This window comes from Bos mutus, chromosome 5, assembly GCF_027580195.1.
Source record: "Bos mutus isolate GX-2022 chromosome 5, NWIPB_WYAK_1.1, whole genome shotgun sequence".
NCBI classification, from domain to species: Eukaryota; Metazoa; Chordata; class Mammalia; order Artiodactyla; family Bovidae; genus Bos; species Bos mutus.
Window position 1 is genome coordinate 9,890,385 of NC_091621.1, and position 19,304 is coordinate 9,909,688.

General features: G+C 40.7%; 1 protein-coding gene across 4 annotated transcripts in view; it reads right to left on the minus strand.

Annotated features, from left to right (window-relative positions):
- The window catches only part of NR1H4 (nuclear receptor subfamily 1 group H member 4), an 81,382-nt gene that overhangs the window by 33,022 nt on the left and 29,056 nt on the right, over positions 1–19,304 (minus strand). For all 4 annotated transcript variants that reach the window (XM_005889597.2, XM_005889596.2, XM_005889599.3 and 1 more), the window contains one exon: positions 14,088–14,453. In XM_005889597.2, coding sequence (XP_005889659.1) covers positions 14,088–14,453 — 366 coding nt within the window. The remainder of the gene's footprint in view (positions 1–14,087; positions 14,454–19,304) is intronic.

Consider the following 19,304-nt stretch of genomic DNA (forward strand, 5'->3'; position numbering starts at 1 on the left):
TTGTTTTCCTCTATTTCTTTGCATTGATCACTGAGGAAGGCTTTCTTATCTTTCCTTGCTATTCTTTGGAGCTCTGCATTCAAATGGGTATATCTTTCCTTTTCTCCTTTGCCTTTTGCTTCTCTTCTTTTCTCAGCTATTTTTAAGGCTTCCTCAGACAACCATTTTGCATTTTTGCATTTCTTTTTCTTGGGGATGGTCTTGATCACTGCCTCCTGTACAGTGTCTCGAACCTCCATCCATAGTTCTTCAGGCACTCTGTCTATCAGATCTAATCCCTTGAATCTATTTGTAACTTCAACTTATAATTGTAGGGGATTTTTCAACAGCAACAAACACATGGCTTTTTAAACAGCAACAAACACATAGGACTAAGCAATTAGTTATCTAACTTCCAATACGGCCTAAATAGAGTCAGTGTTTAGTTCTGCCTCAGCAGACTGTAGCATAAAAAGGACTCTACCACCCACTTTATAGGGGCTTCCCTGGTAGTTCAGACAATAAAGAATCTGCCTGCAATGCAGGAGACCTGGCTTTGATTCCTGGGTTAGGAAGATCCACTGGAGAAGGGAATGGCAACCCACTGCACTATTCTTGCCTGGAGAATTCTATGAACAGACCATAGGGTCGCAAAGAGTCAGACATGACTGAAAGACTAACACTCACTTATACATGACTTATTTTGTATCAGACACTTTAAAACATTTTGCATATGGTGTTTCACTTAACATTCATAACAATCCTATGAGGTAGACTTATTCTTATCTCCCTTTTACAGATAAGGGCACTGAGTTACACAGAAATTAAGTAATTTGCTCAAGGTCCCACAGATAGTAAATAGTAGAGCTCAGATTTGAACCCTGATACGCTCATTTCATGTAAAGATGGGCTCAATAAAGGACAGAAATGGTATGGACCTAACAGAAGCAGAAGATAGTAAGAAGAGGTGGCAAGAATACACAGAAGAACTGTACAAAAAGGAGCTTCATGACCCAGATAATCATGATGGTGTGATCACTCACCTAGAGCCAGACATCCTGGAATGTGAAGTCAAGTGGGCCTTAGAAAGCATCACTATGAACAAAACTAGTGGAGGTGATGGAATTCCAGTTGAGCTATTTCAAATCCTGAAAGATAATGCTGTGAAAGTGCTGCACTCAATATTTCAGCACATTTGGAAAACTCAGCAGTGGCCACAGGACTGGAAAAGGTCAGTTTTCATTCCAATCCCAAAGAAAGGCAATGCCAAAGAATGCTCAAACTACCGCACAATTGCACTCATCTCACACGCTAGTAAAGTAATACTCAAAATTCTCCAAGCCAGGCTTCAGCAATATGTGAACCATGAACTTCCAGATGTTCAAGCTGGTTTTAGAAAAGGCAGAGGAACCAGAGATCAAACTGCCAACATCTGCTGGATCATCAAAAAAGCAAGAGAGTTGCAGAAAAACATCTATTTCTGCTTTATTGACTATGCCAAAGCCTTTGACTATGTGGAGTATAATAAACTGTGGAAGATTCTGAAAGAGATGGGAATACCAGATGACCTGACCTGCCTCTTGAGAAACCTATATGCAGGTCAGGAAGCAACAGTTAGAACCGGACATGGAACAACAGACTGGTTCCAAATAGGAAAAGGAGTACGTCAAGGCTGTATATTGTCACCCTGCTTATTTAACTTATATGCAGAGTACATCATGAGAAATGCTGGGCTGGAAGAAGCACAAGCTGGAATCAAGATTGCTGGGAGAAATGTCAATAACCTCAGATATGCAGATGACACCACCCTTATGGCAGAAAGTGAAGAAGAACTAAAAAGCCTCTTGATGAAAGTGAAAGAGGAGAGTGAAAAAGTTGGCTTAAAGCTCAACATTCAGAAAACGAAGATCATGGCATCTGGTCCCATCACTTCATGGGAAATAGATGGGGAAACAGTGGAAACAGTGTCAGACTTTATTTTTTGGGCTCCAAATCATTACTGATGGCGATTGCAGCCAGGAAATTAAAAGACACTTACTCCTTGGAAGGAAAGTTATGGCCAACCTGGATAGCATATTAAAAAGCAGAGATATTACTTTGCCAACAAAGTCCATCTAGTCAAGGCTATGGTTTTTCCAGTGGTCATGTATGGATGTGAGAGTTGGACTGGTAAAAAAGCTGAGGGCCGAAGAATTGATGCTTTTGAACTGTGGTGCTGGAGAAGACTCTTGAGAGTCCCTTGGACTGCAAGGAGATCCAACCAATCCATCGTAAAGGAGGTCAGTCCTGGGTCTTCTTTGGAAGGACTGATGCTGAAGCTGAAACTCCAGTACTTTGGCCACCTCATGTGAAGAGCTGACTCATTGGAAAAGACCCTGATGCTGGGAGGGATTAGGGGCAGGCAGAGAAGGGGACGACAGAGGATGAGATGGTTGGATGGCATCACCGATTTGAAGGACATGAGTTTGGGTGAACTCCGGGAGTTGGTGATGGACAGGGAGGCCTGGCGTGCTGTGATTCATGGGGTCGCAAAGAGTCGGACAGGACTGAGTGACTGAACTGAACTGACTGAGGCTCAGTTCCAAACTGTATGCACATAACCACTATATCATGCTTTCCTTCTGGTAAGATTGCATTCCTAAAAATTATCTTTTGACATTAATGTCCCCAAATCCCTAATTCCTGTGAAATGGTCCACAGTTTCATCCCTATTCCCAAACTTTTTCGCAGACATTTCCCTGGTGGTCTAGTGGCTAATACTCCCCACTCCTAATGCAGGGGACCTGGATTTGATCCCTGATCAAGGAGCTAGCTCCCACATGCTGCAACTAAGAGTTCACATGCCACAACTAAAGATCCTGCATGCTGCAACTAAGACCCAGCAGAGCTAAATGAATAAATAGGTATTTAAAACAAAAAAACAAAACTTCTTCAGAAACATCCTATTCTCCCTCTCCCATCTCAGCTGTCTTTTCCACAGCTGCAACGGAGTACAGACTAGAGAGAATTGATGCCAATACTAAACTAGGTAAACTTGGTCTCCATCACATAATTTCTTAGACTTCAGGATCTCAGTTCTTCTCTTTGAGTTGCTTGGTGAAAATTTTAGAACTCAACAACAGACTCCTGATCACCTGGCAGGTGACTGTTTTAGATCACTGTTTTTGAAAAAGCAAACTCTCAAACTCTTGAATTACAGTTGATGAAAATTAGCCTTAACTATTTAGTTTATGCTAATGGCTTCTCTGGTGGGTCAGTGCTAAACAATCCGCCTGCCAGTGCAGGAGAAGGAAATGGCAACCCACTCCAGTATCCTTGCGTGGGAAATCCCATGGACAGAGGAGCTTGGTGGGCTACAGTCCATGGGGTGGCAAGAGACGGACACGACTTAGTGACTAAACAACAATGTTTTTTTAAGTCCCCCCTCCCCCTTATCTCTTAGGGAGCCACAAAAATATGTTGACCTGGTTTTTCAACACTTATTTTTATCACTACCATTTCTCTTTTTAATTAATTAATAAATCTATTTATTGGTTCACTGGGTCTTCATTGCTGCAAGCCGGGGCTATAGTTGTGGTGTACAGACTTCTCCTTGCCATGGCTCCTCCTGTTACAGAGGATGGGCTCCAGAGCATGTGGGCTTTCAGTAACGGCCATATATGAGCTCGGTAGTTGTGGCGCATGGGCTTCGTTGCCCAGCTGCAAGTGGAATCTTCTTTGACCAGGGATCAAACTCATGTCCCCAGCACTGGCAGGCAGATTCTTAACCACCAGGGAAGTCCACTACAATTTGTAATAATCTTTTTTTTTTTTTTTTTAATTTAAATTTATTTATTTTAATTAGAGGCTAATTACTTTACCATATTGTATTGGTTTTGCCATACAGCAACATGAATCTGCCACGGGTGTACACATGTTCCTTAAATAAGTTTAAAAAGATCTGACTTTGAATTATCTTTGGAAGTTGTCTAATGTCACTCCAAAGTAGACAAATCTCCAGACAACTAAGTAGTCAAAGGGCATTCATCATACTTCTATACTCCCTCTGGGGGGAAAAAATACCATGAAATAAGAGAAAAATTCAATAAAATATCATGGCTATAAAAATGTTTGAATACAACTTCATTAGTGTATCAAAAATGTTGACAAACCTCAGAAAGACAGAAATCAGAGTAAATTTATGAAGAAACATGGCCATGGTGCAGAAGAGTCAGGAGTAGTAGCAATGGGGAAGTGCCAAGTTCAGATACAAGTAGATGCAGAGAGGGCCCTGAAGCATTGATGAGGAACACTGGGTTAAGTCAGGGGTTGGCTAACTATAGCTTAAAGGATCAGTTTAGCTCCCTATTTCTGTATGGCCCACAACCTGAGAATGATTTTTACACATTTTAATGGTTGAAAGAAATCAAAAGAAGAATATTTGTAGTATGTAAGAATTATATAACATTTAAATGTCAGCATCCATAAATAAAGTTTTATTGGAACAAAACCATAATCATTCATTTACATATCTACTTCTGCACTACAATGGCAGAGTCAAAGGGTTGTGACAGAGATCTTAATACCTGCAAAGCCTAAAATACTAACTTTCTGCCTTTTTACATACAGAAAAAGTTTGCCAGCCCCCATGCTAAGCCAGGGATAGCAGTAGTACTTGCACGCAGTCTCAAGCAACGAATATGGGTCAGTGAGGGAGAGGAAGGAGGAACAGGGAATCCTTATGCCCAGATCACAAGGACCAGAACATTCCATCTAACAGCAAATCTTGTCCTCCCTCCTGACAGGGAAAAGCAGGACACAGAAACACAAAGAGCATCCTTTGAGGGGTGGGCAAGGAATCTCCTTGTCTACTCAATGAGATTACTCTTGTTTCTAGTCATTTGGGAATTGTCTTTGCACAATTAAGTGCTTCCTCTCTCTTGAGTCAATGAAGAGAGACAGAAGACATAAATTATTATTATCAGAAAAAAAGAGGGCCATCCTAATAGTTTTATGTAGCCTCAATGTGCCAGGAAGAAACACACAACCATCTTAATAGTTTTATTTATTCCTGACGACACATCTGGAGTGGGGTCCTCCATCCTGCAGGCAATGCTGTCATGTCCCTAGTCAGCATCCTTTCCTCTCCTAGACTTTGTTACAACCTTTCCTTTTCAGTCTCTCAACACCACATCCATACTTCTGACTCTCAGCAAATGACTGAGCTTCTCATTTGACTGACAAAATTGAACCTTTCAGAAGAGAATTTCCACGTGTGCCACCATGAAATCCATCAACCTGTCTGTATCTGTACTACATAATCTGGTTTCCTTCCTTTTACTAAAGATGGACTGGTCCTCTTCTAAACCAAACCCACCCTAAAATAAAAGCCTCCCTTAGCCCCCATCCTTCCATTCATTGCCCTGCTTCTCTGCTCCTCTTATGACAAGACTTCTTTAATGAGTAGTCCACAGTGGCTGTCTCTACTTGATCTCCTCCTTTTTCTCTTAAACCATGCCAATCAGACTTTACCCCACCACCACTGAAAAGGATCCTCCACTTGATTCAGTTCTCAGTGCTCATCTTGACTGAACCAGTGTTTGATACAAATATGTGCTTCCTCTCTCTTGAGTAAATCAAGATAGAGAGAAGACATAAATTACTACTATCAGAAAAAAATAGAGGAACATTACTGCTAATCCCATGGATATTAAGAGCATAATAAAGAAATATTACCTTAAAAATTATATGCACCTTCTCTATATCTCTAATTCTGTGTTTGTAAGGAGGGAAGATAGTTCTGTGGAAATACAGACTATCCAAATGACCAAAAAACAAAATGCAAAACACACAGAAAAAATGAAACCACAAGTGGTTATCAGTGTTTGCCTCTGGGAAGCAGGAGTTGAGGTGGAAATGGTTGGGCAGGGGCTTTTCCACCATTTGACTTTTGAAAAAACGTGTGCTCATTTCTTTGAACAAATGTCTCAGTGCCTAAAGGAATTGAGAGCAAAATCACTGACACCCTCAGCCCTACTGGGTATCTCTGGGAGAATGAGGGTAAGTGTAATGTCACTCTGCAGGAGTTTGCCTTCAGGTCTTTAACAGCCATTTAAACTCCCAGGCAGGCAAATTCCCAGTGACTAAAGGCTGTTCCCTTTAGTCACTACTTTCATATCTACATACTGCTTATATATTGAAACTTTTTTTCTTATATATTGAAACTTTTTTTCTTGTTTAAATCTAATTTTTATCGTCTTCAGTTTCTCTTATATCACTGCTCTATATTTATTTAAAATATCAATTTTTATCCATTGGAAATCACCCTCCTACCATTTCATTTTTCTGCATGTTCTTTTAGATACTATTTTACTACTCTTGTATTTTTAACCCTTTTTGTTTGTTTTCCTGATTTCTCCTTTATTTATTTTAGCTCAGCTGTGTGAACGGTTTTCCTACTTTGCTTTAAATGGTGACACTGAGTGCAAGAAGTTTGTTTTGTTCACCATTGCATTTCCTATGCTTAGAAAAATGCCTGGAATATAGCTGGTATTTAATATTTGCTGAAAAAACTGAATTAATTCAAATTCCCAGCAGCTAGAGGCTTAATTAGTTAATAATGGGAGGAGAGAACCAAGATCATGGTATCTGGTCCCATTACTTCATGGCAAATTGATGAGGAAAAAGTGGAAGCAGTGACAGATTCTATTTTCTTGGGCTCCGAAATCACTGCAGACAGTGACTGCAGCCTCAAAATTAAAAGACGCTTGCTTCTTGGAAGGAAGCTATGACAAATCTAGACAGCATATTAAAAATCAAAGCAAAGACATCATTTTGCCAATAAAAGTCCATCTAGTCAAAGCTGTGGTTTTTCTAGTAGTCATATACACATGTGAGAGTTGGACCATAAAGAAGGCTGAGTGCTGAAGAATTGATGCCTTCAAATTGTGATGCTGGAGAAGACTCTTGAGAGTCCCTTGGACTGCAGGGAGATCAAGCCAGTCAATCCTAAAGGAAATTAACCCTGTGTATTCACTGGAAGGACTGATGCTGAAGCAGAAGCTCCAATACTTTGGCCACATGGCATGAAGAGCCAACTCATTGAAAAAGACCCTGATGCTAGGAAAGATTGAAGGCAAAAGGAGAAGAGGGCAACAGAGGATGAGATAGTTAGATAGCATCACCAACTCAATGGACATGAATCAGAGCAAATTTTGGGACACAGTGAAAGCCAGGGAAGCCTGGTATGCTGCAGTCCATGGGCTCACAAAGATTAGAACACAACTTAGTAACTGAACAACAACAACAAATGATCCAAATTAGTGAGGCTGGATGAAGACAAGAATAACAATGATAAAATAGCAGGAATTCATCAATAAAACAACAATAACATTTGCTTTTTGAACACTCAAATATGCCAGATACAAAGTTGCTGCTGCTGCTGCTGCTAAGTCACTTCAGTCATGTCCAATCCTGGGAGACCCCATAGACAGCAGCCCAGCAGGCTCCTCCGTCCCTGGGATTCTCCAGGCAAGAACACTGGAGTAGGTTGCCATTTCCTTCTCCAATGCATGAAAGTGAAAAGTGAAAGTGAAGTCTGTCAGTCATGTCCGATTCTTCGAGACCCCATGGACTGTAGCCTACCAGGCTCCTCTGCCCAAGGGATTTTCCAGGCAAGGTACAAAGCTAGATGTTTTAAAATCAACGTCTCATATTATTCTTCATGGCAATCCAGTGATAACAATAATAATAGTGGATGGACATTTATACTATGTTAACTGCTTTATCATGAGAAATGCTGGGCTGGAAGAAGCACAAGCTGGAATCAAGATTGCCAGGAGAAATATCAATCACCTCAGATATGCAGATGACACCACCCTTATGGCAGAAAGTGAAGAGGAACTAAAAAGTCTCTTGATGAAGGTGAAAGAGGAGAGTGAAAAAGTTGGCTTAAAACTCAACATTCAGAAAACAAAGATCATGGCATCTGGTCCCATGACTTCATGGGAAATGGGGAAACAGTGGAAACAGCGACAGACTTTATTTTGGGGGGCTCCAAAATCACTGCAGATGGTGACTGCAGCCATGAAATTAAAAGATGCTTACTCCTTGGAAGAAAAGTTATGACCAACCTAGATAGCATATGGAAAAGCAGAGACATTACTTTGCCAACAAAGGTTCATCTAGTCAAGGCTATGATTTATCCTGTGGTCATATATGGATGTGAGAGTTGGACCGTGAAGAAGGCTGAGCACTGAAAAATTGATGCTTTTGAACTGTGGTGTTGGAGAAGACTCTTGAGAGTCCCTTGGACTGCAAGGAGATCCAACCAGTCCATTCTGAAGGAGATCAGCCCTGGGATTTCTTTGGAAGGACTGATGCTAAAGCTGAAACTCCAGTACTTTGGCCACCTCATGCGAAGAGTTGACTCATTGGAAAAGACTCTGATGCTGGGAGGGTTTGGGGGCAGGGACGACAGAGGATGAGATGGCTGGATGGCATCACTGACTCGATGGACGTGAGTCTGAGTGAACTCCGGGAGTTGGTGATGGACAGGGAGGCCTGGTGTGCTTCGATTCATGGGGTCGCAAAGAGTCGGACACGACTGAGCGACTGAACTGAACTGCTTTATACACATTACCTTATTTAAATCTATGTCAAAGCTTTCTTGAAAATGAAAGGTGTTAGTATATGTAAAGTCTCTAGATAAAGCCTGTACAAAATCATCACTCAATATATGTTATTTATCTGTCTCTCATCCTCACATTACCATCATCATCATCTCACCCTCCTCCTCCTCATCTTTATTATTATCCTCATTTTACAGGTAAGGACTCTGAAGCCCAGAGACATTAAGTAACTTGGAAGAGAATCAGCTGGTTGGAATCCAGGTTGTCTGCCTTCCGAGTCCTACTCATCCCAAGATTTTGTAACACTTATTACAAAAGGCATACCATGCAGTGAAATTCTTTAAGATAATTTGACCTATAGAGTTCTTTGAGATCCTTATTGCATTTTATAAAATCAGACTCAAAATCAAATAGGATTTCAGTAAGCTTATAAATTTGCGACCCCATGGACTGTAGCCTGCTAGGCTCCTCCACCCATGGGATTTTCCAGGCAAGAACACTGGAGTGGATTGCCATTTCCTTCTCCAGGGAATCTTCCCCACCCAGGGATTGAACCCTGGTCCCCTGCACCGCAGGCAGACTCTCTGAGCCACCAGGGAAGCCCTATAAGTAAGTCAGGGTATCTCAACTCTGAACCATAAGCAAAAGATCTATTGGAAACACTATATTTGCCCAATATACCACAATTGTTTTAATAATTCTGGAATCTTCTCTTAAACTTCAGAACTAAGTCTAATGTGGTTTCACTACCTTATATAAAAATATGTTCAAATGGATAAAAGGCCTCTCATTTACTCATAAAATGCCTTTTAAAAGTTCTACTATTTTCTCACTGATAGGCTAGACTTCCCTGGCATGGAGATGGGCTGTGAGTGACATTGACCTATTTGTGAATGCAGCCATTTGAAATATCCAGTCAGATGCAGATCAGTTTTGTTAGCTGAGGCTTGAGGTTTGAATCAAAATTCATCCAGACCTTAGCATATTTCCATATGGTCCACTGATAACTGAAGGGGAGGGACAGGTCTCGATTTAATCTAGCGTCAACAAATGACAGTCACTGTCACTCGGCCTTATGCTTGTGTTCTGCAATTATTACATTTAAAAAAAAATCAGAATTTATCTTATTGATGCTGTTAAGTGCTTATATCAAATAAAACCTTAAGAAAAAATTCAAATATTTCTAACAGAAACAGATATAGAGACCAGTGAAATCAGGAAGTTTAACAAAGTTTAAAATCTTTCCTTTGTTTTTAAGCTTTAAAAAATTTTCTCGTGGGTATGTATGAGTGTGTATGTGTGTGTTTAAAGTATTATATGCATGACTGATCTGAGTGACATCCTAAGACAAGAGAGCTACTTTGCACATAAAAATCTAACTTAATCTTCACAAACTCTGTGAAATAGATATTATCCCCAGTTTGCAGACTGGAGGTTCAAAGTTACATATTCTGTCAGCTAAGGACTGGCTAACTGGATCTGTGCACCCTCTACTGTAAGGCCAGGATAGTTGAACACAGTCTTTCCCAGATTCCCTTGCTGCTAAATGTGGATGTGACTTAACCTCTGCCAAACAGATCCTCTTGTAAGATATCTGAAAAGTGAAAGTTCAAGAGCTGTGCTTCTGCTGTTTGTGCTGGCAAGCAGGATCACAAAGTTCTGCTATAACAGCATCTTGGTTTCCAGTTGCTAGCTTCCAGGGCACTAAGAGAGTTGTCACAAGGCCTTCATCTTCTGTATGTACAGATTTAGCAGGCACGCCATGGCTCTGGAGCCAGTAATTGCAGAAAGGCAGATCCCTGATCCCTAAAGGGCAGATATGGTGCTGTGTTCCTGAAGTCAATAGTTCTTTAGCTTCCTGACTCCCTGTCTTCTTGGACAACTGCCCTGGCATTCCAGTTCTGCCTGTGACTTAGACTATCCTCCTGGAACACAGCACAGATGCTGCTCCTCTGCCCTTCCAACTTATCCTGTATGGATTCTTCTCTGCTTGAAATTCCATTTCTGCTTTACTTTGTTGAACACTGACTAATTAATATGGTAAGTAACTTGCTTAGTCAGCCAAGAAGTACAGATTCAATGCATGCCTGTCAAATCCCAGAGCTCACACTCCCTTTGATGGAACATTATGGAGTGAGATTCCTTTTGCGTGTGGTAAATGCAGATACCCAAGTGGGGTGGAGTGGGGACACCAAGTTGGCCAAGCTGTAAGGCTCGCAGGTGTTGGTTCTTTGGCTTGTACTCTACCCTATTCTGTGCAGCTCCTCCCCATTCACTAAGCTAGAACAGTTTTCATTTGTTTCCTCAAGTGTGTTAGTTGCTCAGTTGTACCTGACTCTTTGTGTCTAGTCTTTGCAACCCCATGGACTATATAACCCACCAGACTCCTCTGTCTATGGAATCCTCTAGGCAGGAATACTGGAGGGGGTAGCCATTCCCTTCTTCAGGGGATCTTCCTGACTCAGAAATCGAACTCTGGTCTCCTGAATTGCAGACAGATTTTTCATCAAGAAAGCATGAAGGAGCCAATTATTAACTTTTCAGTCACTGAAGTCTAAGTCCCAAGATCCCAGACACTAATAAAATTTTCTCAAATTGGAAGAGGCAGATAATCAAAGAGTAATGACACACTGAATATCTGAGAAGGTCCTGAACTCTGTCCCTCCCACCCCCTAATTCTCAGATCGAGTCCTGGGGATTAGGTTTACTGAAAGCTTATAGGAACTCCACATTATTGGGGAATTCTAGAATAGAGGGATTCTTGTGCTTTTTCCAGGGGAGAGTACGGGGAGGCCCCGGGGGGTTCCCTGCACCCAGTGAGGCACAGAAGCAAATGATATGGCCACGTGGTTTCCCTGGAGAACCAGGCATTCCAGGTGACACTGTGGGGCTGGACAGGAAGGAGGCGTGTAGTCAGGACACCAGGACAGTGCCTCAGAAACCTTTCCCACTAATGACTGAAGGCCAGAAAGCTGGACTGAGTCCCACCCCTGCACCCAATCCCTCCATGTGCATGCATGCGTGCTAAGTAGCTTCAGTTGTGTCCGACTCTGTGTGACCCTATGGACTGTAGCCTGCCGGGCTCTTCTGTCCATGTGATTCTCCAGGAAAGAGTACTGGAACGGGTTGCCCGACCCAGGGATTGAACCCATGTCTCTTACACCTCCTGTGTTGGCAGGCAGGTTCTTTACCTGGAACCACCTGGAAGCCCAATCCCTCCACAATGCTATGTAATTCTGGAATTCAGAGGAAATCTCAGAAAAATTCAGTAGAACCATCCTGAGTTAATGAAACGAGGTTTCCATCAGGGCTTGAATTTGGATTAAACCCAGTTACATAAAAGAAGAAATATTTTTCTTGCATACATATCCTGAGTGCTGGGCTCTCTCACTGCACAACTCCCAGTTAATTCTGATGCTGGACTCAACTCTTTTAAAATTAAGGTCAAGAAGAGTTACTGCTCTAGAACAGGGGTCAGCAAATTACAGCTAGGCCCATGAGCCACATTCGGCCCACTACTTATTTTGTATTTTCCTGCCTATTTTTGTAGGCTAAGTAAAGCCACTCTTTCGTGGCTGAGTTTGCTGAGTTGTGTAATTGCAACAAAGACCACTACAATGCAAAGCCTACAGTGTTTGCTATCCATCTCTTTACAGAAAAAAAATTGCCAACCCCTGATATAGAACATGGGCCCTGCCTGGCTCTGTCTCATTTCCTGTCTTGCAGTCTTGTCCTTTTGCTGTCATCATGGGGGCAAAGTCTCATATCAAAATCAATGGAAAAGCTCTGCCTTTCTCTGCTCTTACAAACGCATCCAGGTTCAGATCCAGTTTTTCCTCCCTGAACTGCCCTGAGGATCAGTCCTCCTTAGACCAGACTTCTGTGCCCTTGTTTCCTGACCCTGCACTTGCCTACCAGTCTCCCAGCTCTAACTTTTCTTCTGTATCCTTTGTGGGCGTCTCATCCAGTCTGCTTTTGGAGCCGCTGTTTCTTATGGTTGTCCACAGCACTCTGGTCTTCCTCTACTCACTCCACCACGGCTGAGAATTCTTCTGACGAGAACCAGATTTCACACCAGCCTTCACCTGCAAGGGGGCGATCTGGCCCAGGTTACTGACCTCAGGGTTTTGTTCCCTTGGCTTGGATAATACCAATATCTCAAGTGCCTAAATGGAGCAATTGATTCTCTTCCTTTGGCCACCAAGTTAGTCAATGTTGGCTTGAACAAATAGCTCAAAAAGCAGTAATAAAGGCTCTGGAGTCAGCTTTAGAAGCAGGAGATTTGAGGCTATGTCCTTTCTTATCTAGGAAGTGATGAGCACAGATTTTCATTATGTCATTCCAAAAAACCACTTACTCCACATTTACTACATACCAGACACTGTTAGATGCTATGAGGTGCGGCAAAGCTGACAAAGACATAATCTATGTCTTCAAAGAATTTACATGTTCTTTTTCTCCATATGGACTTGACTCTCCACAAAAAGGATAAAAGTATTTTGAAGGCCATAAAAGAATCTTTAAAATTTTCTTTATAGATCTGTCTTGATTTTTAAATTTGGGGTATAAATACTGCTTTTGGGGAAAAAAATCTCATGAAGTCACACCAAGTTTTAGACAACCTGATCATCTGAACTTTCAAAAGTTTGAAATGTCCTCAACCATTCTTCTGTAGCTGGGTCCTCTGTTTATTTTTGCGGCAATCACTGGCATCTGGAAACACTAAATTGGCATGCCATTCAACAGATTCTCCTCAAGGGATAGTTCTTAATCAGCTTTCGATGACCTAGAAGCTAACATGGGAGCATCCCATAAGTACTTGTTGAATGAACAAATTAAAAAATAAATAGGTGAACCTACTAGCCCACTATGTTCTTCCTCTGAAACTTTACAAACTTATCATTTGTGCCCTCATTAGGAGAATGATCATGTAGGGATTCATACTGAGTCATTTTCATATTTCATATGTTGTATTTTATCCATCCTATATGGATTGTAATTTTATTGATTCCTCTACAGCACTTCTATGTCCCTGCTAAGTGAAATATTTGTTGACTATCAGCTATTCTTTTTTGTTCCCTTCTGTTTGCCTTCCTCTCTTTCTCAATTAACTAGAGTACATGAAAATGTATTTTTTAATATTTACTGAATAAAGTCTTATTCTCCTTGACCTTAATTTTAAGACAGAGGAGTTCAGCAGTGTCTCTTTCTTAAAAAGACAATAAAAACAAACAAAACCCATGATCATAAATCCCTTCTAACTATATGTGAGGTTGTGAATAGGGAAAATATTAGTTATATCCAAGCTAAATACTCTAATAAGATCTTCCTAGAAACCTATGACATCCCAATGAAGGTGAGGAGATAAGAAGAGGGAGAAGCAGAAGAAGAGAAATGGGAAGTTATTTGGGAAAAGGAAAGAATCCAGTCTTAAGGATTTCAACAACAAATATAGAAAAACCTTAATAAGGAGAAAACTGCCAACCAAAAGACGTTTACCTTTGCATCCCTCACAGGTCAGGGCGTTATAGTGATATCCAGATGCTCGGTCTCCACAGACAACACATAGCTCATCCCCTTTGATTCTCCCTGCTGATGCTCCCAGTCGGGCCTTCTTGGTTATGGGAATCTCCACTACCTCAGTCTCTCCCTGATAGAGAGTCTCAGCAGGCATTCGCCTGAGTTCATATATTCCAGGAGAGTACCACTCTTCAGGCTGCTGGGGATAGAAACCCACATTGGAATAATAGGAAGAAGAGGAAATCTGTGGTTGAACTTGGGGAAACTGAACGTTGTTGTATTGTGAGTACGGTTCCACTTCCAGATTCTGTCCCAGAGGACCTGCCACTTGCTCTGTTAGTACACCTGAAAAAAAGTGACAACAAAACTGGGATTGATATCATCATTCTAAATAAGAGGCAGTTTAGCATATGGTTAGGAGTACAGGCTCTAAGAAAGCCTGAAATATTTAAATGTTTACATTAAAATTTTAACATAAAAATTAACTTTTTACAGTAAAAAAAACTGTTAAAAGATTAAATGACAAAATTAAAAGCTCAGAAAGATATTTGCAACATAGAGGACAGACAAAACACTCATATCACTAATATGTAAAGAGCATAAGAATAAGAAAATATTCAACATGGAAAAAAGGAAAACATACAAGGATGTTTAAAAGAAAAACAAAAAGGAAAGTTGGAAAACATTCAACAGTTCATAGTAAAAAAGGTAACAGGTAAACATACAAAAGCTGTCTTTTGTCATTTCTGTCTCATGAAATCCTATGAAGTAGGTAATAGTATTAGCCTCACTTACAACTGAGTATTCCAAGGTTGAGAGTAGTTAGGCAACTTTACTCCTACACCCCTAAGTAGCTGAGATTTAAACTTTGAGTCTGACTTCAAAGCCCATGTGCTGAATTGTTCCTCTCTGGGATGACTTCAAATGTGTGATGCTTTAAAGAATGATGGTAAAGATTTTCTCTTCCTTCTTTTACACTTGAGTTTACTAGTCCCTTCAGTGCCTCCAGTTGCAGGTAACCTATAACTAGGCCTGCAAGACTCTGCTTGATCCTACTGTTTCTTTCCTAGCCATTTCCCATGTTCTGACTTCCGTATTCCTTGAATGTGCCTTGCTACTTCCACATTCAAAACCTCTCCCACATGCTGCTTCTGGAGCCTGGAACCTTCCTCCACACAGCTACCCGCCTCCAAGAACATCATCTCACTCCATTTATCTTTAAATTCTCCATTTATCTTTAAATTTCCCATTAAGTATAGCTTCTCTTGGGAAGTATTCCTTGACCCTGGGTTCTGGGAGCCTTGATTCTGAACCTAGTTATATGGTACTTACCTATACTGCCTCGGAGAAGGCAATGGCACCCCACTCCAGTACTTTTGCCTAGAAAATCCCATGGACGGAGGAGCCTGGTAGGCTGCAGTCCATGGGGTCGCTAGAGTCAGACACAACTGAGCAAATTCCCTTTCACTTTTCACTTTCATGCATTGGAGAAGGAAATGGCAACCCACTCCAGTGTTCTTGCCTGGAGAATCCCAGGGACGGGAAGCCTGGTGGGCTGCCATCTATGGGGTCGCACAGAGTCGGACATGAATGAAGCGACTTAGCAGCAGCAACACTGCCTAGGCCTCCCTTATCTGTAAAGAGAAGACTCCATGCTTCATGATATTATAGTTCTTCTTTATATCAAAAACCTCTATAAGTTTATGATCAACAGTTTATGGGCATTACAAATAACAGCCTTTCTACAATGACAAAGTGGAAAATATGTATGTTAAATATTAGTTGAAAAAAAAAAGCTTTCTGCATTGATCTAGGAAATGATTAATGGAACACAAAGTATACAGTATCTGTGTGAAATCAATTTTGTTTCTTTCATGCCCAACTTATCTATATAAAATCAGCACTGAGTCAGTATATCTGACAGTCAAACAGTTTTGGCAATGGTGCTTTGTCTCATGACCACAAAATGGAAGAATATAAAAATATGGAATTATTACAGAAAAAAGATAAAACATAAGCAAAATTTGGATCTATTTAGTAGCTAAATATTAAAATTCCTGGAGTGAATGCTACTGAAAATAGTTAAAAGCATTAAAATCATTAGTTTCACCTAGATTTATCCTCCAACCCATCTTGCTGCTGCTGCTAAGTTGCTTCAGTCATGTCCGACTCTGTGCAACCCTGGAGATGACAGCCCACCAGGCTCCCCGGTCCCTAGGATTCTCCAGGCAAGAACACTGGAGTGGGTTGCCATTTCCTTCTCCAGTGCATGAAAGTGAAAAGTGAAACTGAAGTTGCTCAGTCGTGTCCGACTCTTAGCGACCCCATGGACTGCAGCCTCCCAGGCTCCTCTGTCCATGGGATTTTCCAGGCAAGAGTACTGGAGTGGGGTGCCATTGCCTTCTCCAATCCATCTTACCCCTACTCAACTCCCCATTCCCACCCCAGCCCCAGATTCTCTCCATCTACAGGTCCAGTAAGGTTAAGCAACTTGCCTGAAGTCACATAACCAATTAAAGACAGAATGTTGATTCTCTAGAATATAAAGAAATGTATAGTCATTTTCTCTTCAAACTTCCAAGATCTCTGAGAATTCTTTCAATAAATTTTTTACAAATCAAGAGACACCATGGAGTTCCAACCCAAGTCAAATCATGTTATCAGTATCATATCAATCTCTAGAATTATTTCAAATTAAATGGAAATCTTTCACAATGACATCAATTCTATGATATGAAATTAATAAACAGGGTGAGATTATGATATCAGTACACACAGTATTATTAAATAATGCCTTTATTCCCAAGGCACATCCACTTCTAGTATTTCATAGTGTTCCCACCAAATCCCTCAGAGTAGAGACAATAAATATGCAAGCCACTTACAATTAAAAAAAATCCAGCATGAACACCATGCTCCAAAATAATGGAACAAGAAGAGCTTCTATGAACTGACTAAAAGATCTTAAACAACTGCCTAACATTTTTCTGTTTTCTTTTGTAAAATGAGGCTACTAACAACCAGCCTTCCTATCTCATAAGGTAGTTTTGAGTATAAGATACAGTTTCTGAGAAAAAGTTTTGATAAGTTAAACACCATAAAAAGGCATGTTTGCTTCCTAAAGAACCCAGCAAAATCTTGATTCTAATGACAGTTAATTTTTAGTTAATTAGTAAATATTAATACACACTAATCTGTTTTGATATATTATCTATCTTTTAAATAAGGTATATATATATATCTTACAATTTGCTAAACACAGAACTAGGTTCTGAGAATAAAACAGTGAACAAGACAGAAAAGAGATAGAAGAGGCCCCAGACTTTCTCTTGTTTGTGTGCTTGGGGTGGGGAGGGGTGAAGGTATGTCAAGGGCTGGGATAAAACCAAGTAAATGAATACAGAATTTTCTGACAGAGCATAAGATGTGGAGAGGGCAAAGGTAGGTCAACTTTAGAGTGTACTTTCTGAAAAGGTAAATTTATTTCTGCTTTAATACAATTTATGAATGATTTCTTAAGAATCAGTTTATCAAGAAATAGGAGAATTTGGATTTCTTTATAATAGGAAATTTTCTGTGGGAGTTCAGGGAAGAGTTCTTAAATGGGAACACTTGAATGGACTCCAGGATAGTCTGAGACCCCCTGTAAAAGAAGAAAAATTTTCTGGGTAGAGAGTCATTTAGTAGCATTTAATAGTTTCTCTAAAGGAGTAGACCAAAGGGAAATTTCTGAGACAGAAGCCCTCTATAGCTTTCAAGGTGTTAGCTTCTGATCATGTGGAACAGTGAACATTTGAAACATGGCTAGTGAAAATGAGGAAATGAATTTTTCATTTTCTGTAACTTTAAACAATTAAAATTTAAAATAGCCACGCGTAGCTAATGATAGCCATATCCAACAGCACAGCTCTAAGGAGTTTGTGACCAGAACCACTGGGTACCCAGATGGGAGAATCAGGTTCATGTGAGAAGGATGGTGCTTTTTCTTGAACCTGTAGTTAATTGCTGATGAGCCCAATAAAGGGTTCAGATTATATCCAGTTTTTCTCCCTGGCACAAGGCTAACTCTGGTAAATGTTTCATGAATGTTTGTTGAAACGTTTCATGAGTGGAAAAACTGCCTTCTTGTCCTTTCTTTATTTCCTAACCCCTGGTTCCTCAAGTGGATGATACGACTTGGTTTGTGAAATCGTTTGCCATTCCTGGTGCCAGGCCTTTGTGATGTTGGTGCCTCTTCCCACCAAGTTTGTCAACCCATCGCCTGCTCTGTGAGGCCTGATCCAGTTTCCCTAGGTAGAATTAATCTCTCCTCCCCTCTGCACACACTGACTGCACACTCAGAAGCATGTACCATTGCTTCTGTGGGTTTACAGGCTCATGTTTCATGCTATATCATTTAAGGTGGTAGGACATATGCATTACAAGCATCCTGACATGCAGACAAATCTGGATTCAGTTTACCTGCAACATGCTACAAGTATGAACTTGGGAAACACACTGAATTTCTTTAAGCTTCTGTTCCTTTCTTATAAAGCTGGGGTAATATAATACACTACTATGTATAAAATAGATTAACTAGTGAGAACCTATGTATAGCACAGGGAACTCTACTCAGTGCTCTGTGGTGACCTAAATGGGAAGGAAATCCAAAAAAGAAGAGAGAAATATGTATACGTATAGCTGATACACTTTGCTATATAGCAGAAACAAATACAGCACTGTAAAACAACTATATGCCAATAAAAATTGATTTTAAAAAGGATAGGACAATATAGTAATTGAAACAAAATATAGTACCTAGGTAAAAGGTTAAAGATAACCTAAGAAAAAGAATGTAAACTGCCCTGACTAAGCATAAACATTCAATACATTTTTGCTATTGTGTGGTTAGTCTGTGGACCTTAAGGGAATACATTAGATTCAGTTCAGTTCAGTTGCTCAGTCGTGTCCGACTCTTTGTGACCCCATGAATTGCAGCATGCCAGGCCTCCCTGTCCATCACCAACTCCCGGAGTTCACCCAAACTCATGTGCATCGAGTCGGTGATGCCATCCAGCCATCTCATCCTCTGTCGTCCCCTTCTTCTCCTGCCCCCAATCCCTCCCAGCATTAGAGTCTTTTCCAATGAGTCAACTCTTCGCATGAGGTGGCCAAAGTATTGGAGTTTCAGCCTCAGCATCAGTCCTTCCAATGAAC